We start from the raw sequence: 26017 nt of genomic DNA, 5'->3' as shown, positions 1-26017 counted from the left end.
GGAGGTGTGTTAGCCACAGGAGGGAGAAGTGACTTAGTTAGCTGTGGACCTACAGCTACGCACCCTAAGAATCCCACTACGAAGAGGTTGCTGCCCTAAAGTTGGAAGGCCAGTTGGCAAGGTGTGCATGAGAGAGGGTGTTCTAATTAGAAAGCCTTCTTGAAGTGACTGGTGTCTTCCCACTTCCAGGTCCCTCTGGTGGTCTTCAAAAGAGAAAAAGAAATTGCCAGGAAGCTGGAGTTTGATGGCCTGTATATCACCGAACAGCCTTCTGAAGATGACATCAAGGGGCAGTGGGATCGCCTGGTGATCAACACCCCGTAAGTGCCCCTCCCCCCGGCCCCAACCCAAAAAGGAGTCTCTGCCATAAAGAGAATCACATCATCTTCACCAGCCCCGGAAACTCATGAATAGAAACCTTCCTTGGTTTCTGGGACTTGTTTTCTTGCTGCCTTTTCAATCAAGTAGCCTGTTGTGCCTCTGACAGTCATATGTATCTCTCAGAGGGGGACAGAGGATGTTCTCAGGAAGTGCCGAGCAATTTAATTAAGACCAGATGGTCCAGCACAATATTACTTAATCCAGTTTTCCATGTTCGAGTCACACAGTGTTTCTCTGGCCCAAGGGATCAAGCTGAGCAGCTTCTCCAGAGTCCCCAGATGTCACAGCACCATCTCTGAAGCCTTGTCCTAAAACAAAGAGCTTGGTTTGAACTTCTCCTAATACCATTTCATAGGCAGTTCCATGAGCAGTTAAAACAGGACCAGCTGGGTGGGGATGTTAAGACCTGCAGGGCTACGCCTGCCTTCTTGGTCGGCATGAGTATTATTACCAACGTGGTGGGACAGAGCATTGACTCTGGAGGCAGAGAGGTGGATACGGAGTCAGCTCTGTGACGGCGCTGTTCATGATCTGGGGCGAGGGAATCGAGTTCTCAAAGCCTGTTTTCCTTTTCATTAATAGAGGAATGAGAATACCGCCTCCTACAGTGCTGGGAGGATTCGTGAATGGATGTCACATGCCTGGTGCACATTGGCACACGGCTGTTAGTCATTCCCTTCCCGTTTAAAAAATGGCCATCACAGTTAGCGAAGGTGACGCTCTAATGCCAGCGTAATCCCAGTAGGAAGAACGAGAGCTGCAGTGTAAAGTGATGGAAGAAAAGTAAAGACATAGGGCTGAATGTGTAAACAAAGCTGACTGCGCCAATAAAGTATCCACATCTAGAAACAAAACCGTTGACCCCTGGGGAGGAAAATGCTACTTACGCAAAGATGTTTAGGCAGATTGAGAGGCAGCTTGACAAAGGCACAGCTGAGTGTTTTGAGTTCTGTTTGTTTGGGTTTTTTGGGGTTTTTTTTAAATAGTCCTTAGAAAGGGAAGCCTCTTCTCTTAGGCAAAAAAAAAAAAAAAAAAGTGTGAGCATGCAAATCAAAGCCCTATTTCTGCCTGCAGTTCGCTGCCAATCTCCCCACTTAAATAAGAAAAAGTACTAAGACTTATTTCTGACTTTTTGTCATTATAGTGCAGAAATTTTGAATATTAAATAATTCCATTCTTTGGCAAGCTTTCTGCAATTATCAGTAATGCTTGCGTCTGTGGCACCGAAGTCCCAGTAAAAAGGCAGTTCAGTTTCTAGAAATGTATCCTAAGGAGATAATGGGACAAATGCACTGAACTGTCCCAGCAAGGATAATTGCTGGTATTTATTCGAAGTGGCTTAAATGATCGTGAATAGGGAAATGTACAAGTAAGTAGAACAGCTGTTTTAAAGCATTTAGATACTATATTCAATAGCTCGTAATAACCTATAATGAAAAAGAATATACGTACGTGTAACTGAGTCGCTGTGCTGTGCACCAGGAGCTAACACGACATTGCGACTAGACTTCAATAGCAAAATTGAGATCCGTAAGCCTTCAGTTCTTCACAGGAATGGCCTCATCGTGCAGGTAGTGCCTTGTAACTTCTTTCAGTTAACTATGTATCTTGGAGAACTTTTAAAACTTTATTTTGCTATTGTTAAATACACATATAGAAGAAATAGAAAATGTATATGTGTATTTTAATGTATAAAGTGAACTACAAAGGTTAAAAACCGGAGCATCACTGGAAACTCTGAAGTCCAGATGTCAGCGGCCCTGGTCCTATCCTCCCAGACCCCAGCTAACCGCTCTCCTGACTTCAGTGGAATCCATTCTTTTGCTTTAGTGTGTAGGGTTACCACTTAGGTGTGTGTCCCTAGATGCTTGGTTTCATCTTTACTGGTTTTGAAATGTATGTAAATGGAGTTACACAGTGTGCATTGCGCTGTCATTTGAATCCTTTGCTCCACACCACATTCAGTTCTCGTCTGTGTTGAAGTGTGTGACCATAGCCTGGTCATTTTCAGAACTGTAGCATTTTCCATCTATATTGTCGTATATTTATCCATTTTCCTGGCAGTGTGTATTTCATGTTTCCAGCTTCTGGCTGTTCCAAACAGCGCTGTAAGGGATGTTTTTATGCCTGGTGCACAAGTCAAAGAGCTTTTTTAGGGCAGAGACCAGGTAGAGTAGAATTTGCTGAACAGTAAGATACACAGAGTTTGTCCTGATTTATATGAAGCCAGCCCCCGGTGAGTTCCTGCTTCTCAGCCTCCTTGTCGGCACTTGCCCTCAGATAACGTGGCTCGTCTGGTAGGTGTGTAACGGCATCTCATTGTGCATTTCACTGATTTCTAAAGAGGCTGAGCATCTTATATGACTTTTCCTGACCATTCATCTATAGATGTGTCAGTTATCAATACATTTCCCTTCTGAAAATTCTTTGCCTACCGCACCTTTTAAGGAATATTACCAAGTAAAATTATGTTTTCTACCTTGAATGAGCTTCCATACCTAGTCAGGGGGGCAGGAATACTCAGACCAGAGTAAGATCCCACCTGTGAAAGGGTCACGACCAGAGCCTCCAGCCAGTGGCCCTTCAGCATCGCTTGTGGGATTTTCCACTTATGACAAAATGTGGCCAAGGCTGAGTTCAGTTGTACGTTACAGACCATGTGTATAAAAGGTTTAAGAGAAAGGAGATACCAATGTGGACAGAGGGAGACTGGCATGTTTTTGTTTGTTTATTTTAGGTTCTAAATATAATACAATACATGAAAAAAATCAAATAGCTGAAAAATGGACAAAGAAAGTCAAAGTAATTTTTTCCCGTTCCCCAGAGATGAAACCTAGGAGCAGTTTACTCTATAAAGCCAGCATTTTTGCTTTTAGGTGGCATTTGGATGTTTAAGACAGAGACCGCTTTAATTATCCAGAAAATTGCTTTGTTGTCTTGTTTAAAGATTGCTGCTCTGCTGGCACTGGCTCAGGGTTCTTCTTCTGAGAGGTCCGGGAACAGAGGGAGGCCCTCCTTCCTCATCACCAACTTGATGGGCCTTATGGACTAGGGGGCTGTCGTGTTTCAGAGCTGACAGAGCTACTATGATCCCCTGGCTGGAAGCGTCATAGTTAGGGACCCTGTCCACACCTCCCACTGCTGTGTCCTCAGCACCTGCCCCATGCCTGCCGTAAAGAGGGTACTCAGCGAGTCCAGGTTGAATGTATGTGTCTCCTACAGGCTTTGGTTTCTAGTTAGACTGAGATCAAGACACATATACCTGCTTCTGTCCAGTCTGTCACCACAATTCCTGGCTCTTCACCGTATCTTTGAAGCCGAAAATGCAGAGTTGCTTTCCAGGTGTTTCAGGAGGCAACACAAAGTACTGAAACCAGAAATCAGACCTGCGGTGACTCTGAACTTCAGTCAGGTCTTGAATTTTTCAGTGAGCAGGACAAAACCCTAAAAGATCACAGGTCCAGACTCTCAAACCCACCGTTTCTTGATGTGCTTGCCTTCATGCTAAGAATCTCCCTTTTACATTTTCTTTTTCAGATCTTTTCCTAATAACTACTGGGACAAGTTTGTCAAGAGAAAGGTATGCCTTGTCAGTGGGGGTGAATTCCATGACCTCGAAAGAAGTGTAGTTTTTTTTTAAGTTCTCCATAGACAAACATGAATAAATTCAATGCTGCTTTTATGTTGATAAGAAAAAGTCACAGAAGGAGTTTTACATGGACGTATGTAGGTTTAGGGTTCGTTCCACACTCGTCTGTCTTAAACAGTTAACACAACCACTGTTTCCTGGTTCTTTCTAGAAAGAACAGACTGGACAGAACCTCCTAGGTTCTTTCTCCCTCCTAAAAGATGGCTTGAAAAACAGATTTTGCTTAATTGACTTTATCACTTCTGTTTGATCTGGGGGTTATTTTTTTCTCTTTATTTTCCTGTTGCATTTTGAATCATGTCTTTATCGACCCCTGGGAAGAGCCCAGAGTATAACACAACTCTTAAGACACTGGGGCTGGAGGAAACATTGGCGGTGACGCATGGCCTGAGCTCACCCAGTCGCCCTTTCTGCTTTAGGTGATCAACAAATACGGAGACCTCTACGGAGCGGAACGCATTGCAGAACTGCTGGGTTTGGACAAAAATGCCCTTGACTTTAGCCCAGTGGAAGAGACCAAAGCAGAGGCGGCCTCCCTGGTGTCATGGTACGAGCTTAGGTGTTAAATCCCGAAGTCTGGCTCACACGGACCCTCTGTCTTTCCAGTCCTCCACCGGGTGCTAGGGAGGGAAACTCACAATCGTGTCTTTGTCCTTTCCGGCTCTGGTCTGGCCTAAGTGTTTCTGCTGGGTTCTCATATATGGGGAGGAGGGCACTGCTTTTAAAAATCTAAAGACCTACCAGCCTTCATGCGTGATAGGGCTGAAAGAGAAAGACTGAAATTTCAGGGAGGGAAGGCATAGCTCAGTGGTAGAGCGTGTGGTCAGCATGCACAAGGTCCTGGGTTCAATCCCCAGTATCGCCATTAAAACAAACAAACAAACAAACAAATGAATAAACCTAAATACCCCACCCAAAAAACCCCCAAAATTTTAAAAATATTTAAAACTTCAGGATGTGTGATTCAACTCTTCTCATGGTGAACACATACAACTTGATCAAGCTCAAACCTGAGAGGAGGAAAACTTTAATTTTTTCCCCTTATTAAACACTTAACTAAATCTTGACATTTATAAATTTTGTAATTATTTGTTCCCTTTTAGGCTGAGTTCCATCGACATGAAGTACCATATCTGGAAGCTGGGAGTTGTTTTTACCGACAACGTAAGTATGGCATCTGGAAAAGCACAATCCTCTGCCCCAAGTCCAGGTATGTCATTAGATGCCGCAAATAAACAAGCTATGGAGGGGGCCCAGGAAGACTCATGGAGTCCTTGGTACAGACGCAGGGGGAGAAAGACTGTCTCGTGCAATAGTGTAAGACATGTGGGGTTTCACTGGCAGGTCTGGGGCCGGCTCACAGCTCCTCGGCACCTAAACACCCTCTATCCTCACTCTGCCCCCAAAGATGAGAACAGTTGGTTTAATGAGCACATCACGAGGCATGAATGCCTGAAAAGCTGCTACATTTCTTCCATCCCCCAGTCCTTCCTCTACCTCGCCTGGTACACGACCATGTCAGTCCTAGGCCACTACAACAACTTCTTCTTCGCTGCTCATCTGCTGGACATCGCCATGGGCTTCAAGACTCTGAGGACGATCCTGTCGTCCGTCACTCACAACGGCAAACAGGTATTGGGTTTAAACTGGTGTAGAATGGGGCGGACCTAGAAATGGATTGGAAAAAACAGGTAGTACACTAGTGCATGACAGGAAGGTACGTTTCATGGTGTATAATACACCTTTTTTGGTCCAACACTTGAGTGAATAGTGACTGGTTTTGCAAAATTGCAGTCATTCCTCAAGAGGCGTAAGATACTGGTTCAGAAACCCTTAACATTTAGATCAACATATGTAGTTAGAAAACTGCCCAGGTACTTCTGATACGAGCTTCCAGTTAAGAACCAATGACACATGTATACATGTATACAGCTATGCGTGTATATAGGTAGACAGGTGTGTGTGTGTCTCTCTCTGTATATATAGTGCTATATCCATATGGCCATCGCTATATCCAGTCTCATCAGTATAGAGTGTCCTCTACAGTACTGTCAGGGTCAATCCCTTGATTAAACTCCCCCATTGGCTCCTCCTGCCAACAGATTCAAATCCTTAGCATTTTAGTCCTCATTAAGTGCAATTCCATGAATGAGACGTGTTCCCTTACATCTCTAAATCTTTAGGAGAAGGGAACAAAGGAGGAAGTTAAAATGTGCTCAGTTTGGTATAGCCGTTACGGGCAACAGCATGGTGGCACCTCAGAAAATTAAATATAGAATGGCCATCTGAGCCAGCAATTCCATCTCTGAGTATATATCCAGTGACTTCATCTTGAAGTCAGTATCTCAGAGATACCTGTGTTCCCACGGTCTCAGCAGCATCATGCACAGTAGCCGAGAAGTGTAAACCACCCGTGTCCATGGTGGAAGAGTGGACAAGGCAGACCTGTTACGAACATGCAGTGGCATGTGAAGGAAGGCAGTTCTGCCATTCGCAACAATGTGGCTGAATCTGCAGAACATTATGCTTGGTGAAATATCCAGACACAGGAAGACAAATACTGTTTGGTATCACTTATATGTAGAATCATAAAAAAGGTTAACTCCTAGAACCGGAGTTGCCAGGGGCTGGGGGCAGGTGGGGCAAATGGGGAGTATTGGTCAAAAAGTACCAACTTTCAGTTATTACATAAGTAAGTTCTGGGGAGCTATAAAGCATGGTGATTATAGTTTAATACACCGTACTGTACACTTGAAATTTGTGAAAAGAGGAGATCTTAAGTGTCCCCCACACACACGGTAACTAATTATGATGTTATAAAATGATCACCACAATCAAGATAAATTAAATCATCGTATTGTACACCTTAAAAAATCAAAATAACCAGAAAAAAAGTCAAGTTAACCTTTAATTGTTCTAAAATGAAAGGGTGCTTGATCATCAGGTATTAGGGTGGCTTGTTTCTCTAGGCTTCTGGTAGCAGCAATAGTCAGTGTTTCCTGGCTGACACTAAAAAGAGTGGAGGAAAGCCAGAGAGAGCAATTTGGTGCTACATACAAAAAGCTAAAGTTTGGGAGTCAGAACAGAACCTGTGATAAAGATGTTTGCTTGAAGTGTGGTAGCTGCTTCCTTATAGATTCCTCGGGAAAAGGGCATTATTTATTATTTCTACATGTGTGTCTTGGGAAGTTTTATCCATTACAGTGGCTTTTCCCAAAGGGTGATTTATGGAATGCCAGTTCTACAATATGTTCTTTTAAATTTATTGTCTTCCCCTTTACTCAGATATTGAAACTTTGCATTTTGATTTGGCTTAATGGCATTATCATAAAATGAAATGTTTGATGAACCTTAAATGAAAAGTTTAAACCATGAATCTCTTTCATGGGCTTGCTGACTAAGCTCTGGCAAGATAGTTTTTTTTTAAATGTGCCAGATACTGCAGTCAGCTCACAACTGCCCTGCAAGGTAGATGTTACAAGCACCTGACAGATAAGAGAACTGAGAGCACACAGCTGCTGAGTGGCAGAACTTGGGTTCAAGCCCATTTCTTCCTTGGTGCAAAGCTGAACGTCTGTCTTTTTCTAAACCAGCTGCTTTCTGCAAGGTCTGCTGTCTGAGGTTCAGGTTACTAAATTCAACATTCAAGAAGCAAGCCCTTGAATCTCTCTCTTCGGTACTTATCTGGCACACTCTGTTGTATGTAACCACTTGAGGACATAGATTTTATCTTGTTGATCTTCACAGCTCCAGCCCAACACCTGGTCCCTCGGGGAGGCGAGATGGGCAGGTCCCATGTTGTCCTCAGTTATGGTTATGCCTAAAGCTGAGAAATAAACCCAAAAGCCCTATGACCCCGGCAAAGGTCTGAGGCAGGTGTCTTGGTTATGAAGAATGTCACTTTGCTCAACTATCATTATTCCTAAAGTAACTTCAAAGCTGTGATAATTGTCCAGTTCGTGGTTAGTTACGAAACAGTGTGATACAGGGATATAGGTGAGTCCAAAGAACCTGTCGTTTCTTTAGAAGCAGCCTTGCAGTAAAAGCTGCATCATGAAGCCTCAGGTCACTGCTCTCTCTGTAAAAGAACAAAGTGACCGTCCTCCTAGCACCGGCACTGTCCTCACCCTTTAATCTCTGTGTGGTAAACACACGTCCCCAGTGCGGCACCCCGGTGTTAGTCTGCTCAGGGTGCGGTAACAGAATCCCCAAGACCTCCCTCCTTGGCTGCCTCATGCCGCTTTGTCACTGCACCACCCCTCGGTGCACATGGCTGCCTGGTACCTTTCCTTCTGTGTTCTAATCTCTTTTGGTAAGAACAGCAGTCCCATTGGAGCAGAGCCCTACCGGCCTCATTTTAATGTAATCACCTCTTTCAGGGCCCTCTCTCCAAATGCAGTCACATTCTGGGTGTTGGGGGCCAGGGCTTCCCCTCTCCTGTTTTCTCGGAGTCTCTCACGACTTTCAGGATGGAGAAGACCCACCTCCTCTTCCCCTCTCTCCCACCCCCAGCTGGTCCTGACTGTCGGGCTGCTGGCCGTGGTGGTCTATCTCTACACGGTGGTGGCATTCAACTTCTTCCGCAAGTTCTACAACAAAAGCGAGGATGACGAGGAGCCCGATATGAAGTGTGACGACATGATGACGGTGAGACCCCGTGGGGCGCCTGGCCCCCGGCCCGGCTGGGAGAGAAGGGCCCTTGAGCAGAACAGGGATGAGAGCAGGATGTGATGTCTCGGCTGAGAGGGAGGCGGGCGCTGGGAGGAAGAAAGATGGACTAGGTTTCATAAGCACTCGTCTGGACACTGGTGGAAAGAGGGGCACACTGCGGGGGTCATCCTCCATCCGCATCGGTGTTGGGGACAATGTGAATTACCTGCGTCCACCTCTCACGGAAGTCAAGCTTTGGTTCTTTGCCTCTGAGAGCTGGGAGCAAGGCCCCATGAGTCTGGTACTCAGTTTCTTTCAGCAAACCAGTGGGGGTTCATTCAGAACAGCCATGTCATCTGAAAAATGTCACAGCAGCAAGATGGGGTCAGGGTCCTGTCAGGGGACAGAAGGTCTAGCTGAGCCAGTGTACCGCTGCAGTAGCATCTCTCCGTATTTCCACCAACCAGATTTCAGGAAAAGAAAGTGTGTTCCAGGGATAGGTGACAGTAAACTGTCCGCGCCTGCGATCATTTCTCTAGAAAATGGAGAAACTTTTTGGCTAAAAACTCTGTATGCTTTCTCGGGGCGAGCCCCCCCGAGACAGCAACCCTACAGTGTCCAGAGCAGCCGTGCAGCCAGCGCCGTCCCTGGCTTTGGACTTAGGAGCCGCAAGCCTGCCCCTGCTCACACTCCTCCCTACCACAGCAGTGGGGGAAGCACATCCCACTCTGTGATCAGGACCCAGTGTCCACGCAGGCGCACACCTGCATCTCGGGGGAGACGCTGCAGAACGCCCTGCCCTCCCAGGTGCGCGGAGGATGTGGAAGTGGCTGGGTGAGGTCTTTCCTTCATACGTGGCACATGCCATCCTCATCAGGGGATAAGGGTCCTTTAACTTCTTTACGCCTTTGGTGAATTCTCATGTGTTTGTTTGTTTGTCAGATAGTTCAAAACTTGTTTTTAAAAATGAGTTACAAATAATCTTTTAGAGACTACCTGTAACAGCCTTTCCATCTTTGTAGACACCAAACTGACCAGAGGGTGCAGGGGACAGTTCGCAGCCTCAGGGCTGTCGTACTTCGATCTAGCTACATGCATGATCTGACCATCTCCACAAAAACAAACAGAACGCTGCGGCTCACACCTGAATCACCATGATTTTTCTTCCCTAGTGTTACCTGTTCCACATGTACGTGGGAGTGAGAGCTGGAGGTGGCATCGGCGATGAAATTGAAGACCCTGCCGGGGACCCCTACGAAATGTACCGCATCGTCTTTGACATTACCTTCTTCTTCTTCGTCATCGTCATCCTGCTGGCCATCATCCAAGGTATGGTAGCCAGTTCTCTTGTATGCACAGGGCTCAGCTTCTCTTGTTCTTTCTGCATCTATGACTTAACTTTTATATAAGGAGCCTTGTGCATTCACTTACTTGTTAATTCAAGGACATTTCTTGAGCATCTACTGCACATAAAGCCAAAGCTACACCCAAGCACTGACACAGGAAACTGGAGCATCCTTACAGAGGACCCTGGCTCCTTCACTGGCCCCTCTGAAGTGATCCCTTCCTTCTCCGCTGCTCCCTAGATTCCGCCTGTGGCTCGTCTCTTGAGTCCTGCCCTCCTCATTTTCCTCCCAGGCAGTGGGGTGGGGGAGGAGCACAAAGAGGAGCTCTGAGTGTGTGACTTGTTTTCCCCTTCTTTGTGGGGAGGGGTGCTGGTATCTTTAGTCAACAGTTGGGAATTAGAGAAAGATGGTGATGAAATGAGTTTGAGTCCTGAGGTACCTGAGAGACATGCGGGTGCAGAGGGCTGATCAGCAGTTACCTGTCACAGGTCTTTCGTGCAAGAGACAAGTCAGGAACAGAATAGGGTAGAACTGTTAAATATAACCACACACAAAACACGTATTAATGACTACAAAAATCAAATAAAAGAAATGGGATCCATCAGTGGTGGCGGTGAAAGATGTGGGTGTTGAGATTTCCCAGAAAGTAAAGGAAAGAAACTGCAGAGGAACCCTGCCTGCACGCCCGAGGGGCTCGGAGCGGGGACGAGCCCATCGGTTTGGGAACGGCCACGCAGACAGGGCAGGAGGGACGGGGGGAGTGACGAGCCAGCATCAGACACTGCAGGGGGGCAGTCTGAGGGACAATGAGAAATGGCTGGCCAGGATGCAGTGTTTGAAAACAAGTTTTTTTTTTCCTGATTGTGCTTTAATTGAAAAGTTCAGCTTTATAATTCATTTTTTTTACAAGACAAAGTGGCCCCTGCTATTCCCTCTATCGTTCCTCATTCCTCTCCCTGAACTACTAAACAGATCATTTAAAGCGCTTTGCCTGTCTCTGTACTGAAAATTCCAGGTCTTATTATCGATGCTTTTGGAGAGCTGAGAGACCAGCAGGAACAAGTGCGGGAGGATATGGAGGTAATGTTCTCCTGCGGCCAACTCTGTATCTCACAGCAAATGGATTTTTAAAATAGCTTCTATTAATTAGGGCCAGCCCTAGGCAGAGTTACCAGCAAAGCTTGTTTTCCATGCCTGTCCTCGTCTCTGTGCCCAGCTACCAGCTCTGGGCATCTTTTCTGCTCCACCTGCTGCTTCCACCGTGTCCTGGGCGGGAGCTAGAAGCTAGCAATATGTGAAACGGTGCAGTAGGTGACTAACTGCCTAAAACGTTAAAGAGAGAAATCTTTTTCAGTGTCTCTCCATCACCCTTTTTCCACCTGCCTGTAATGTCACGCCTACTCATGCCTTTACTGCCTCTTCTTTTTCTTAGACAAAATGTTTCATCTGCGGGATTGGCAATGACTACTTCGACACGACCCCTCATGGTTTTGAAACACACACCTTACAAGAGCACAACTTAGCCAACTACTTGTGAGTATCCTTGGTCAGCAGAGGTGATGGGGCGGTGGGGAGAGCGGCAGCCTGAAAACAGAGTTATGTCATAGCCTTCACTCTCTGATGCCTGTTCCTCCTCTGTCTCTGCCTCTACTTCCCAATTAGGAAGAACTTGCAGGGATTGCCATGATCCTGTATCTTTGCCCATATTTTTAAAATTTTTTTTTGTATTTTTGGGGGGTGAGGTAATTAGGTTTATTTACTGGGGGTTGACTCCAGGACCTCGTGCATGCTAAGCGTGTGCTCTACCGCTGAGCCATCCCCTCCCTTGCAGCCTCCCCCCCATTTTGATAGATTGGTGCTGCTTCAAGTTAATGTCAGCCCTCCCATAACCATATAATATTTTTTATAATCCTAAGCAAGAAAAAAGGTTGTGGCCCCACTTTTCCATCCTGCTTCTTCCCTCCCTTCCAGCAAGACTGGAAAAGGGTGTACGCTCACAGTGCCCGATGTGCCCTTCTCACTCTCCTTTGAACCCCCTCCAGTCCGGCCTGCCTGCCTGTCAGGGCGGCCAGGGCCCTGCAGGTTGCTGAGCCCAGGGCCACTTCTGAGGCCTCCCAGGTCCGTCCCCTCCTGGTAACACCCGAGCGCCACGCGAGCGGGGTTTTCTCTGGCTGTGCCTGTTTTCACACTGCTCTTTCCCAGCCCCTGAGGCCTGGCAGCCAGTAGGTCAATCATCAATTTTTCACTCAAGAACAAGTTACTCAAGTTACTCGCTAAGAGGGTCTGCATCTTCATGGAGGAGACGGGGTGGGTGTCCTTCTGTAAAAGGTGAGGCCGCAGCCAAGGTCAGGCCCAGTGAAGAGAGAAGAGTGAAAGGGGGTGTTACAGGGTCTGGGTTGGGACCCCCTTCCAGCAGCAAGCTCAAGGGGAGAGAAACCGTCCTGTCCACGTTTGAAACTCCCCCCTAAAAGTGGTGCTATCAGCTTGCTAGGAAGGGAATAGTGTCCTCCAGGACAAGATATTGGCCATGCCTCCTTTCTTAGTCTGGTAAAGGAAGAGGGAGGAAGGAAACTAATATATTTACTGCCTCTGCTGCGGGCCATGACCTAAACCTATATGCCTATGAATAGCCTGCGAGAACTGAAAATCTGGGGCTCAGACTCTCCCCACCCTCAGGAAAATGCTATTTCTGCTTTGTCTTCCTTCCACCAGCCTCACCAGCCTCACCATCCTTCTCCTGAAGGGCACGGGGTTGGTTCCTTCGGAGGCTGTCTCTGAGTTCACGTGATGTGAGCTGAGACACCAGACCCAGCCTCCTGGGATGCCTGTGTGTTCCAGACAGACTCGGGCCTTAGACGCATCCCCGTTAGAGCAAGTGAAACTGCGCAGGCCTTTCTCAGTTGTCTGTGATAAAAACACACCATACTTCTGGAAGAATCAGGGCAACTCAGTAAGATGAAATGCTTCCTCCTTTTCCATGGCCGACCTTTCAGACAGACACATCAGTCTACATTCTGATAAGCTGGCCTCCTGAAAATTCTACGGTAAGAGTTTTTGGTTACCAGTTTGTTGTTTAGGATCATTTAAAACAATAAAATGGTAGCCAAAATCCTTCCTCACAAGTGATCTTAGCTCCAGGTTTGACACCAGTAAAAAGGACCTGTTCTCACAGAAAGGCTCATTTTAAGATCAATGTATGTATTATTGCAAAGTGATGGGGTCTGTCATGCCACACGGCCCCAGGCCTGAAAGGCTCCGTGGTCAGCAGTCAACAGCGGGTCCGATCCGCTCTCCAGTTCACTTGACTGGGTACATGAAGTGAGTGTGGTCTCCTAAGCAGAGTACCTCACATTGTCTTTTTCTCAGTTGTTACACCTTTTTTCCTTGTTCTAGGTTCTTCCTGATGTATCTGATTAATAAAGACGAAACAGAGCATACGGGTCAGGTGAGAAATACCTTGAAATAAGACTCATACCTCTGCGGTAGAGCTTCCCTCTGCTAAGTCTGGACTCAGCAGAGCACAGGCCCAGGTGGTAGCCAGGTGACGCCACTAGTCTCATCTGTGCGGTTTTCCGCCGCTTCCTGCATTGTTCCACCGTCTCTTTGTGACCTAAGGAGCCAAAATTCTAAGGCAACTTCAGCCTATCCCAGAAGGCCCCCCTGGTTATCCAACAGCCCCTGACATTTTCTAAACCCTCTGGGTTGCTGCTTCAGAGCAGCATAGCTGGAGGTGGGGAGAACACGACCAAGAGGAAGACAATGCGAAGCCGAGGGGGTGGCTCTCGCGAAGAGCAGCGGCGTCAGAGGAGAACGGTGCGGGAGGCGGCAGGAGCGTGATGACGGCCCCAGGTGTGGGTGACGCCGGGGACACGGAGGTGGGGGTGTGACAGTGTGAGTGAGAGTGTGTGTCAAAGGGAGTCTGTGACTAAGTATGGAAGAGCAACATAAGGATCGAGAACAGGGGAGGAAAAAGGGAGGTGACCAAGAACGCAGACATCGCTGGATCTGTAGGAACACTTCACGGCTCAGGCGCCTGAAAGAGGAAGTGGGTCCAGGTCCGGCCTGGGCTCTCCAGGCTTCTAAGTGGATCTGCTGCTTCTACCAGAAGACATGGCCTCAGCCTATTTAAGTATCTTTAGTGGCGATCATTGAGTTGGTTTCACTGTGGGTGGGTGGGTTGGTTGGTTTTGGGGTCGGGGTGCCAGGAGAGAGGAAAAGTGAGTTTTTGCCCCCAAAAGAGCCTGGGAATAGAGCAAGAAAGAACGTGTCCGTCAGGCCTCATGTAAACCCATGTCAGTATTCCTAAAGGAAGACATAAACTGGGGTTTACCTTCCTATGGTTTAAAAAGACGCCCACTTTGTTCCCATTATTTCAGGAATCTTACGTCTGGAAGATGTACCAGGAAAGGTGCTGGGATTTCTTCCCGGCTGGCGACTGCTTCCGGAAACAGTACGAAGATCAGCTTGGATAAACGCGCATGAGAGAAGCCTCCGCCGTTCTGGACGGCCAACTCCTAGTGAAATACTGGACGGCCAACTCCTAGTGAAATAAAAGCCTTCTCTTACAGTCCTGCAACATCTTTGAACAGGGACGTTTCCTAAATGCCCCCCCCCCCCCGACAAGAAAGTGTGTGTGTTACAAAGCTGAAGTTTGGGAATTGACTTGGCTTTTTGTGCCTAACGGACGTCCATGGTGGGAGATAACCTGTGGTTGTCAAAAACGTTAAAGTGACAAAGCACCAAGGATGCTCTCGTTGAATGCCTTCCGGTTTGAATGAGTTTGCTGGGATGGCATCACTGAGGGCAGGGCTGGAGGGTCTGACGTCTTGAATGTCACATGACAGTCTCCCACTAGTGACTCAGGTGGTCTGAGCTACAAAAAAAAAAATCATTTTAACTGCAGTCTCATTTCTCCCATGGTACTTGCTCGTGAATGTATCCAGAATCAGCTTGAAAAGCTTTAAGCAGTTAAAGTAGAAAAAAAAAAAAAAAGAAAGAAAAGCCACCACTTTGTCGACACTGAAATATCGATTAAGTGCCTTAAAACCTCTTTAGAGGTAGCTATGCAAGTTTTTATGTTTATGTTCGAGATGGACAGTTCCATTAATTAGTTGTGTTGATCTTCTGTCTTACTTTATGAAACGGCACTTGAAGGTTATTCATATACTTTTTTTTTTCCAGTAACAGCTTGTCAACTGCTGTTATTAGAAGAAAAATACTGTACTGAACCATCCAGGAAAATCTCAATCTTACGCCGAATTGAGTAATGCTTTCTGGTCCCCTGTAAAGTAGTGGAGCTGCTGTGTTTAGGTGACTCTCTTTAAATAAAATGAAGCGCCCACTGCAATAAAGTAATACGCACCCATCCGTTGGTTTGGCCTCTTGTAATGCACCACCTTCTGGAGGATTTACAACCACACTGTGACTGCTGGGAAAAGGGGCACATGACAAATAGCCTAAAGGTTCCCTGCACAAGAAAGGAAAAGCAATCCACAGACCAGCATTTGTTTATTTTGGCCAAATGCATGCCTGGTTGCTTGGGACGCTTCTCTTTATGAGCGCACCTGCTCTTTATCGCACAGTGAGAGGAAGAAACAAGGGCCTTAACATCTCCCGCCCTTAAGAAATCTACCCAATTACTAAGCCAGAGAACAAATACAATGAGCCTCTTAAATGTATTCTGTTGGATGCTGCTGAACAGAGGTAGGCGTTACCGCACTAAGCATGACGGACACACTGGCTCGGGGCGTGCGTGGCAGCCAGCTGTTCTTGGACAGCCTGGGGCCCTCCTGCACAAGGCAGCCCAAGTTGGCTTCAGGTACTTTTTCTGTCTGTTTTTCTTTTGTTATTAGGAAATCATGCTGTCCAGCCAGTCTTCAAGCTCTTCCTCGGTAACACTTTTTGATATACTTGGTTGCTTCGACTCCACGTTCTTTTCCTCCAACACGGATGCTCTTGCAGGATCTGAGAAAATGAAAGCAGTGTGAACACCTTCACGTTAGCCCCCCAGTTGAGGGGTAGAGCTTCCCTGGGGTTTGCTCCATGGCATAAATCAGCCCTGATATTGCTCACAGTAAGGCGAAATGCTCTTGTTATTCTACTCCCTAGAAGATCTAATAATATCTAAACAAACTAATAAATGGGGTTGAGATTTGCTCTTCTATTTATTTGGATGCTGAATTTCCCAGTTCACTAGTTTTTTGGGTTTTTTTTTTAAGGATCAATAGCTGAGTTTTCTTTTTACTATTGTAGCAATCCTGCAGAGCCACTAAGAGTGAATGTGGCGAATGGACAGGGCGGTTGTTCGCCTCTCCATGTCACGTGGGCCACCATCTCACAGAAATCACACAGGTGCAGAAGTGTCCTGCAAAAGTAAGATCCAAACAGCAAGCAAGAAGCACGCAGAGAGTCTCGCTCAACCGGCCTGTTCAGACTGTCGATTGAAAGGTCTGCGGCTGCACAGCTGAGGCCGAGAGGATCTAAATGCCTGTTTATGGCACGAGTTCAATCTGCAGCCCAGGTTTAATACTGCAGGCAGGCAGTATGGAAGGCCGGTTTATTGAGCGAGAGCAGTGTTGTCAGAAAGGTCAGCTCAGAGGGAAGCGGAGATGTGTGCACAGAAATAGATGTCAGTGGACGAGGCCAGATCGATGCCCGACACTGATGGAGATGTGCAGGGATGTGAGGCCGGTGGGGATGTCCGCACAGAAACACCAGCGGCAGGAAGAGGGAGTGGGAAGAAAACGAAAGCCCTACCTTTTTCTTCTTGGGCTGCTTCCCCATCTTTCTCGGATCCCAGGTCCTGAGCTGTCTGGTCTGATGAGAGGTCACCTCCCTCTTTTACAGGCGCATCTAAATTAAGCAGCAGATCCAGCTCTTCTTCCAAATGGTCCACTGCCGACAGCAGCAGGGTAGCAGGGTTCTGCGGACCCTGGGAAGGGCCGGGTCCTGGGTGACCTTTACCCGGGTAGGTGGCACAGCCAGCAGCGGCGGATTTCAGCTCAGAGAGGGACCCCTTTCCTCCAGGCCCCAAGGGCCCCTTTAACTGCTTCCCTAGTCCCTTGCCATCATCATTTCTCTTTGGTTTCACCTGAGGAAGCTCTAAAGGCAGGGCGGTCTGAAAGAGAAGCACAGTTGAGTTAAAAACAAGAGTCCTACCATACTTGCTCAAGCAAAAACGAAAGCTAAGGAAGCCATCAGACTGGGTGGACTGGGAAACTCAGCTCAGACAGGAAGTTCACGAAGTGTCTCCATTAGGGGGGTAAATGTGGGAGACCTCACGGAAACACAACGGGGAGGCTGCGCCCCCCACTGGGCCCCCCTCAGCTATGTGCTAACTGGCTCAGAGCTGACATCAAGAGGGCTGGGCGTTCCTGTCACCAGCCGGAGAACAGACGGCCCCATGGGGCTATGTGAGTGTGTACCTAAGCCTGCAACGAGCCAGACAGCTGTAGAGGCACCAAGAAGTAATCAGCACCTCAGATCTGTTCACTGGACCAAAATGCAGGAATAGCAAGGTGAAGGGACAGATTCACCCAGGAGAAAAGAGAACGACTGTCACTAACATTAGTTGAGGAAAAACTGCCAGACCCAAAAGAAAACATTCTATTCGATGACGTGTAAGAAGTCCAAAAACAGGCAGCACCCATCTTTAGTACGAGAGGTCAGGATGGTGGTTTCGGGGAGGCGGTGCCTCGGCGGGGGGGGGGGGGGGGTCCTGGGTGTTGGCAGTACTCTGATCCTGGATCTTGGTGCTGATTCCATGGTTATAAAGACTCGTGTGTGCGCTCTTCCGCATGTTATAATTTAGTAAAGTTACACTCCCCAGGTGACTGATGTAGAGGAAGGCCGAGAACCACGGTTCTGGGGCAGACCTGGGGTGACTAGCCTGGCATCAGCGTGGGCGGGGCCAGGAGGAGGTTCAGCCACTGTTGGAGGCATCGCCCCCTCACTTGTACATTTAAGCATCCTGAGCAGATCCAGTTTGCTAGTGACTCCTTAGGACTTTCAGGACAGTATGACTTTACACACAAACTTAGAATACTCGTCCAGCATTCTCAGTGAGCGGGCAGGGCAAAGCTGGGATGCGGTTCCCTGTTCTAATCCTGGAATCATTAATTCAGTTGGTCTGGATTCGCTGTCTGGTATTTTTTGTTAACTCCCCTAGTGATTCTAAGGAGCAAAAACAGTTGAGACTAACTGCTCCACATCACTGGGGGTGGGGGTGGGGGTGGGGGGTTTAAAACTATTTAACCAGGTTTTTAAAGTTACTGCAGTTGTTTTGTATCTTTCCTCTAAGGCCTGCCACTGCCGACATCCATCACTTTCAAAGGCTCATATTTCCCGTTTCTCTCCTGAGTGCTGGGGCCCCCATCACCTCATCTCAGTGTTTCCCTGAAGTGTTCTGTTAACCACTGCTCACTGTGTGAGAGCAAACCAGGCGTGTCAGAACTTCGACCATCTCTGGACACTCAGAGGAAAAGTCAGACTTACCCAATCACAAAGACAGTCCCAAACACCCCCAAATATTCTTAAGCCCCAGAGTGATTCCCCAACAGAGGCAAATGACATCCTACTCCTCCGCTCCACTCCTAAGTGTCCTCCAGCCCTGAATTCTGCGTGCTGCCCTAAATTTGAAGATGAGTGCTTGCCATGGAAACACCATTGGCAGGGTAACTAATTCATGACTTTGCTCAACTGGAGCATCACGTTCAGTAGCAAAACAAAATTGGTCATTTTAGTTGCTGGGATTCTATTTAAAATTAGTACTGCCCATAGTTTCACTTTTTTAAAAAATCCAATCAAGCCACAATTAAATTTCAAAGTTCCTTATGATATAGCCCTTGGGCCCCCCCTCCCTCTTAGCCGTCTTACACTGATACCTCCCCAAATTTGTATTTCCAGCCCTTAATTCTCAACTATAAATGTCTATACCCAATTGATACTTTCACTTTGCTATCTCAAACACAAACCCGTAATGTCCAAACCTCACCCTGACACTAGCTACCACGGAGTCGCACAGGTTGGAAAACCTAGAAGATGTCTTTGCAGCTCCCTCTCCGTTTCCAGTATCTCACTAAGTCCTGTTAATTTTAGTTGTGCAGTGCCTCTTCGTAAAGTCCAGTTCTCTGCCATCATTACTCTGGTCCAGGCTGTGGTATTACTCACCTGGACTGTGCAGTCGCGTCCGAATTTGCCTCCCCTCATCTACTCTTGCACGGACGTCCACTTGCCGACCTACCTATAAACACAGCCACCCGCATACAGCCCGCTCTGCGTTCTGCAGTCAGAGTGTTCTCTGCTTCTGTCATCACTACTGGCTAATGCCGGTCTGCTAATGCCGGTCTGATTGGGCCACTCTTCCTTAAATCCCAGCTCAGATGCTCTTCTACTTTGGATCTCAGCCTGTCTGTCCCTTCTTCAGGAAAGCCATTCATAATCACGCCACAGTAGACTGGGTTCACTATTACACATTCTTCTAGCCCACTGAAATCACCTTCACAGGACTTAGCACAACTTGATAATTTGATTAATACCCAACTTTCCCAATGGGTTACGCTGCGTGAGGGCAGGAACCACATCTGTCTGTCCACCCCTGTCACCCCAGGGCCCAGCACGGAGCCCGGCACACAGAAAGGGGTCTGAGACACCCTGCAGGGGCACACCTTCCCCCCTTTCCTCTCCTGCTATAGCCCACACCAGCTTCAAGATGCCGTCAGGGTCTTACCTGAACCAATTCAGCAGCAATGTTGAGTCGGAGCGAGAGAGGCAGCTCTTGAAGGGCTCGCGCCAGTGACTCACAGTCCACGTAGAATGCTGGATTCTATATTAAAAAAACAGAAAGACGGATTGATCAAGAGGATTGCGTACGGTCTTTCAGGAATAAAAGCACACAAGGTGATAGGAAGTAACTGTGCATCAGCTCATAAATCACACATGCTATGGTTGTAATTTCTATCATCTCTGCATTAAAATAAACCCGACCAAAACCAGCCCCTGGAGCCATAGGTTGTCAGAGCAGCAGCAGGGTCGTGATCGTCCCACATCAAGACTGCGTGGAACCCTGGAAACTACAGGTTTCTTGGAATTACTAGAAAATTCAAAGCATTTAGTGAAATCTCACTGGACGTTGTCTTACAAATTCAGATGGCAGACCTCCAGGAGAGCAGGGAGGAGCTGTCCGGGCGGTGGGATGGGCTGACCGGCACAGCCCAAGGAGCCCGTGAGGTACACGTCTCTCTTCCAACCAGCAAGCAGAGCGTGGAAACGTACCCTCCGGCCGGCAGCGCTCTGCGTGAGGCCAACACTGTACGCTCCACGCTCCCTCTGACTCCCTTCCCATTCACAGAAGCAAAGTCCTGTCCAGAAATGACCTCCCAAACTGACTGTATTTGAGAAAACATTCCAGATTGTAACATGACCCCTAACAGGGGCTTCTAGGTGCCCTGGCCACCCAAGAGAAGAAAAAACCTAAAAGGTGGTTACAATGACCTCACGTTAGAGGCAGACACCACCAACCACCCCGTCTAGGGACTGTCACGGGCCCAGGCAGAACCGCGTCTTACGTGACAATCACTGACTTCAAATGAGAAGAAAATCCAGGGTCACCTCATCTCCATTCCACTGTAAAGATGTCTTGGGTAGATGGGTTGATAGTGACTGGAGTCGGGGCGTCAGTCCTGGTGGGCTCAAGGGGAGCCCCAACACTAAATCCAGACCGGCTCTAACCCCCGAGCCCCACGACAGGAGCCACAGGGCTCCGTGAAGCCACGGAGCTTCCCAACCACCCTGCTGAAATCTCCCGGAGACCGCTAGCTCTTAGGTCAGCAACTGGAAGAAAGGAACTGACATCTAAAAACAGAGACAGTAGTTAGGGGACAAGACGGAGGCTAATAAAGCCCCAATAAGAACACGGGGAATTCAGTCCCTGTGCAGGTCTCTCCTCAGTCCTGCACTCGGCACATCCTGTGCGTGATCAAGGTCAGGCCAGCCTTTGTTTCCAAGTTTGGAGAGACCCTCTCAAACCACTAGAGAGGTGTGATCCTGAACGCTCGGCACATGGGTAAGTCACCACATGACAAACGACATCTCACCCTTCCCACGGCCAAGGTGTCTGCAAGGTCACACGCATACACACACGTGTATGGAAGAGCGGGGACCCTCCCTCCTCCATGCCCGCCAGCCACTCATGGCTGCTCTCTCCGCTCTCTAGAGAAGGACCCTGAGGCATGATATGGCCTGGCCAGAAGGGCCCAAACTTCCTCTGCCCCTTTTGCATCCTGTGCAACACGACTACAGGTAAATCGTGAATAATGGAAAGTCTGCGAGACCCGGGGACTGGTCGGGCTGTGCTTGTGTGCCGAGCCCTGAACGACGGACCTCCAGCTACTGCAGTGTCCCCCCTCCCCACATTCCTAACTTCCACCCACCACCCAAGGCCCAGCTGACAGGGCACCGCCTCCAGGAGGCCCTCCAGACACTTCAGCCCAGCACAGTGATTTCTCCTTAACCCCTTACAGGAGTCCCAGAGCCTAGAACCTACCATCAAATGCCACTGTGTAAGAAGACATCCCCTTTTCTGTCACCAGCTTGTCCCCTAAAGGGCTAAAGCTGAGGGCCTGAGATATAAAGCGAGCTGAAATGAATTGCTTATAATAGTAAAGAGTGAAAGACAGGTGTAATTGGAATAACCACCATACATTAGGTTTTTTACTACATGTTTTAAAATAACTGGTGGGTCATCTTTGCCTGGGGAGCCCCGTCCCCACAGCCACCTGGCCAACCCTGATGGTCACTGTACCCCTGGAGCACTCAGCCTGGCCTCGGAGCGGGGACACCCCAGCGCCCCCTCTCCTGCAGGCTTGACTGTGAGAACAAGCCCGCCAGCCCACCTCTGTCATTAGTGTGCACAGAACTCGGTCTGGGTGGTGAGAATCCATAATCCTGAAGGTTCCTCTCTGTCCAGGAACCCAGTCGGGCTCTGAGTCTCAGCATCTGTGCAAAGGCACACCGCTGGGTGAGAAAAGAACCTGCTAGGAACCCCACTTACAGCTTTAATCAGACCATTCCACCTTCCTCGGGAGCTACGGTTCTCACTGCCGACATGCATTTGGGACTCGGGGACCACGGGTCCACTTTAAGCACAGGTGCCCAAATGAAGCAGCTCCCTGGAGGAGGTTGGGCAGCGCTCCGTGACCCAGGTTCCCAGCATCACTCCGAACCGGCCTCTCTGGGGGTGGGCCTGGGAGTCTGGGCCTCGAGAAGCCAGGCGTTCAGGAACCACCACACATCACCCAGCCCTCGGCAGCTGCTCGAGGGAGCTCTACTGAGTAAATGTCACTACATCCACAAAAACAAAAAATGGAATGAAAAATAAAAAAGCTTCAAGTGATTTAAAATAATAATAGATATGTTTTTCACCCTAAGAAGTTCTCCGCCCACCTATTTCTTCCCTGCATGCCCCTACATTGTCCAAAGGACAGATCTGAAAACCCCACTCCCCTGTGCTAGGGGGGTCACCATGGCGGAAGCAGGGACCCTCACTGCCAGGCCGCGTCCCCTTCACCCCGCCCATGAGCCACAAAGGTGTGAAAGCAAGTCACAGCCACGGTGCCCCCTTTGAGGACCTCCGCCACGACCCACTGTCAAACTCTTCATTGTCTTGTCGCTGGTTGCACTGGCGACTGACAGAGGAGTGCATGAGGAACAAACATATATAATTTTAAATTCTTATCCTTTTTCTCTCTCAAGGAAGCAAAAAGAAAGAGAACCCAGTGAGGAGTTAAGTGGGACACAAACAGTTCTTATAGCAAAATGATGAATTCAGTCTTAGCTGCGTCCTACTGAAAACTTAAGAGCAAAATACTCACAACCAAGCTTGCCTTCTTTCACTGCATCACTCACCACCACTCACCCAGTCACCAGGCTGGAAAGCTTAGCACCACTGCAAGTCTTTCTTGTCCTCATGTCTCATATCTGGCCCGTGACACAATCTACCTCGTCCCCAGCTGAAGTCCCACTGGTCAGTGAACCATCTTCCCCTCTCCGTGCCCCACACTGTCAGGCCCTCGCCCCTTCCCATTCGTCCAGCATAATACCCTCGCCTACCTGGTTCCCCTGCCTCCAACCTCTTACCTCTTCAACCCCTCCCTCCCAATACTGCCGGGGTCAAACCTAACCACTTCCATTGCCCATTTCTTGCTAAACAAAACTTTTGTTAACAAATAAGAGTAGTAATAAGAGCTAACTCTGAGTGTTCCCTGCGTGTCAGGAACTGCACGGAAGGCCTTTTATTTAGAATCTAATTTGATCCTCATTACAACTCTGAGTTCTATTTTATTACTAGGTCCATTTTACAGATGAGAAAACAGGAGAAGGAAAGAATGTTGCCCAGGTCATGCAACTGGGATTTACACTCAGGTTTGTGTCTCCCAAGTCTATGTTCTAACCCACATGCAAAACTGCTCCCAGAAAAAAGGAAGACCAAACTGCTGGTACTAAGAGGCCCAGACCTACCCTTGAAGCCTCCTCTTCTGAGAACACCACACTCCAACTACACGCCAGCACCACTCCCAGCTCTGAGCACAGCCTGGTCTTTGAGATCTCATCGTTCTCCTGTTCCTCCAGGACCATCTCGTTCTCCCGGTGGTCCATCAGAACCACAATCATCCACCAAGGCCCATTCAATGGTCTTCTCCCCAAGGTCCTATTCTCCATCACTTCCAGCTCAAACTAGCTTTCTCCCGCAGTATTATGTTCATTCGTTTATTATACCACTATTTTAGGCTGCATTCTTTTTCATCTATCATGTAAATAGTTACCGATCACCCACTACGTGTCAGCCACTGTGCTACGGTAAGGGGCCGTGTGTGTGTAAGGGGCCTGGGGCGATCGACGAGCACGGTCTCTGTCTCGTTCATCTCTGAATAAGCTGCGTCTAATAAAAGGTCTCATAAAGAACAAGGGCTCAGTGTCTTGATGAATGAAGAACCTCAGAATCATTTGAAACCCTCAGGACAACTGAAATGTTCTGATAGCCAACGCGGTTCCAAGGAGTGAAATGGGAGATGTTTGGCTTTCACTGAGTTCCTCGACGATCTCTGTTCATCTGTTTTCACCTTGACCTACAATTCCAAGCCGTACTCAGGGATGTGACTACGCGGACTCCAGCAAAGAGATATTTTTAATTCCCAACTTTCTCTGCATTGTAATACATACTCTTTGTAAAGTGGCAGACAGTCATTTTACAAGTTACTTCCCTCCCCTCTGTCTTTATGATAAGTCAGGGTCCATCCCAAACCACTCACTGTAAGACCAGCCTGCCTGGGGGGTGCGAGCCACCTACTGTGTGTATCCTGAGCTGACAGCAGGCTGGGGAGGGGGGTGCCGCACCCCACCCCGTCAGATCTGCTGCTCAGCCTCCTGTGGGCAGGCTGCCTGGCCCCTGCACCGGACAGTACACTCTAGCCCCCGAGTCAGGGAGCACATGACAAGCCACCAGTCATCCTCTGTGCATCTTAAAAGGGCAAGGATACCTGTTGTCTCTCACATGGAAAGAATCAGTGAAATCCTCCTTGGAGAATCATCAAAACTCCTTGGGAAGAAAATACATTAGGAACACAAGGCAAATAAAGCATGTGGGATTTAAGGATTCACTGAAAGACTTCTGTGATATTTGCTCTTATTTTATAGCTTTACTCTCCTACTTATAGAAAAAGTTATTTAAAATGAAGAAGCTATGGTGTTCCTACCTAACACCAAAAACAGTGTGGGAGGGGAAAAAAAAAAACGAATGTTCAACCCTAAGGAGAGTTTTCAGAGAAACGGAAAAGAAGGCCAGATGGCAAAATCATCCACTCAAAATCATGGCTACGCACGCCCGGCCCTGCACCCGCGGCTGCGTGCGTGGTTCACACAGACGGCCGGTATCGCACCCAGGACCTGCATGATCTAAGCTCCCTGGGAATTTTCTGAGCAATTTAGGTCAGAGACAAAACTGAACGTGAAGGAGCTGCCTCGTTTCTGTGGGGCGACGCCGTCTCAACAACACTGTGAGAGTGCAGAGGAGGCGCCAGCCCCCACCGACGGCAGACCCTCACCTTACCTGTTTGGGACATGAAACGTCACCATCCCACTCCTTCTCCTCAGCAAACCGGAACTGCGAGAAGGAGTCCCCTGGGAATAGAAAAAAAAAAAAAAAACACATACCATTTTATGCCACAGTCAAGGCAAACACTCAGCTCTCTAAATCTCCCCTTTGGGAGTAAAAATGCCATTTCTGAAGCACTGATCACCCGGAACACAGTGGCAGCATCCGAGAGAAGGTCCTGGCTTGCGCATCCTCACACGGCACGCCGGGCGCAGGGCACACCCGACAATACAGCTGGTGACCGTGCTGTTTCATCCAGCTCTCAGCGGGCCACTGTCCTACAAGCTCCCTGAGAAACATCTAGACAGCCCAGGTCTGCAGACGTGGCCAGCTACCCACGCTTGGCATCTTTGCCTCTCATCTGCTCAGTGTATGCAAGGGAACTTCTATTTATGGTCTGGGGCAGGGGACACAACAGAGAAGGAAGGAGAAGAACAAAACTAAAGGAAAGCAGTTCTCGACAGACCCACGACATGACAGACTCACCATCTCTCTCTGAGGTGGGGTTACCAACCTCAATCATCTCTCCAAAAGCCACCTGGTTAGAATGTCAAATGCAAAATCAAACTCGAAGAACATGCATGAGATTAGTTCACGTGAATCACGGGGCACTGCTCTGAGCTCTTGGAACAAAGGAAAAGGAATCACGATAAACCAGCAGGACAGATGACGCTGTCCAGCAAGCTTTGACACAGGGCTTATTTTGTGAATGTGCACTTATCTGGTTATTTGTATTAAGAACAGCTAATTTAGAAATGAAGAATTATTTCTCCACCTCGCTTTCAGGAGTCTCCAAAACGTGGTCCCGCCTCATTAACCCACATTTACTTCCTATTTCTTCAG

General features: G+C 48.2%; 2 protein-coding genes across 11 annotated transcripts in view; one reads left to right on the top strand and one right to left on the bottom strand.

The window, feature by feature from the left end:
* RYR3 (ryanodine receptor 3) overlaps positions 1–15935 on the top strand; it is a 500053-nt gene extending 484118 nt beyond the window's left edge. For all 10 annotated transcript variants that reach the window (XM_045524185.2, XM_074365868.1, XM_045524186.2 and 7 more), the window contains 11 exons: positions 190–320; positions 3919–3961; positions 4450–4577; positions 5134–5194; positions 5516–5662; positions 8543–8677; positions 9853–10009; positions 11042–11106; positions 11459–11559; positions 13420–13471; positions 14403–15935. In XM_045524185.2, the coding sequence (XP_045380141.1) occupies positions 190–320; positions 3919–3961; positions 4450–4577; positions 5134–5194; positions 5516–5662; positions 8543–8677; positions 9853–10009; positions 11042–11106; positions 11459–11559; positions 13420–13471; positions 14403–14498 (1116 nt within the window). In that variant the 3' untranslated portion in view covers positions 14499–15935. The remainder of the gene's footprint in view (positions 1–189; positions 321–3918; positions 3962–4449; positions 4578–5133; positions 5195–5515; positions 5663–8542; positions 8678–9852; positions 10010–11041; positions 11107–11458; positions 11560–13419; positions 13472–14402) is intronic.
* AVEN (apoptosis and caspase activation inhibitor) overlaps positions 15518–26017 on the bottom strand; it is a 152905-nt gene continuing 142405 nt past the window's right edge. Inside the window, exons 3-6 of the mRNA XM_074365869.1 lie at positions 25130–25200; positions 19754–19849; positions 16783–17143; positions 15518–15990 (exon numbers count right to left, since the gene is read on the bottom strand). Coding sequence (XP_074221970.1) covers positions 15875–15990; positions 16783–17143; positions 19754–19849; positions 25130–25200 — 644 coding nt within the window. The 3' untranslated portion in view covers positions 15518–15874. The remainder of the gene's footprint in view (positions 15991–16782; positions 17144–19753; positions 19850–25129; positions 25201–26017) is intronic.

The sequence above is a fragment of the Camelus bactrianus genome, chromosome 6 (genome assembly GCF_048773025.1).
Source record: "Camelus bactrianus isolate YW-2024 breed Bactrian camel chromosome 6, ASM4877302v1, whole genome shotgun sequence".
Lineage (NCBI taxonomy): Eukaryota > Metazoa > Chordata > Mammalia > Artiodactyla > Camelidae > Camelus > Camelus bactrianus.
The sequence above is the reverse complement of the archived record's forward strand: the minus strand, read 5'-3'. Positions and strand labels throughout refer to the sequence as shown.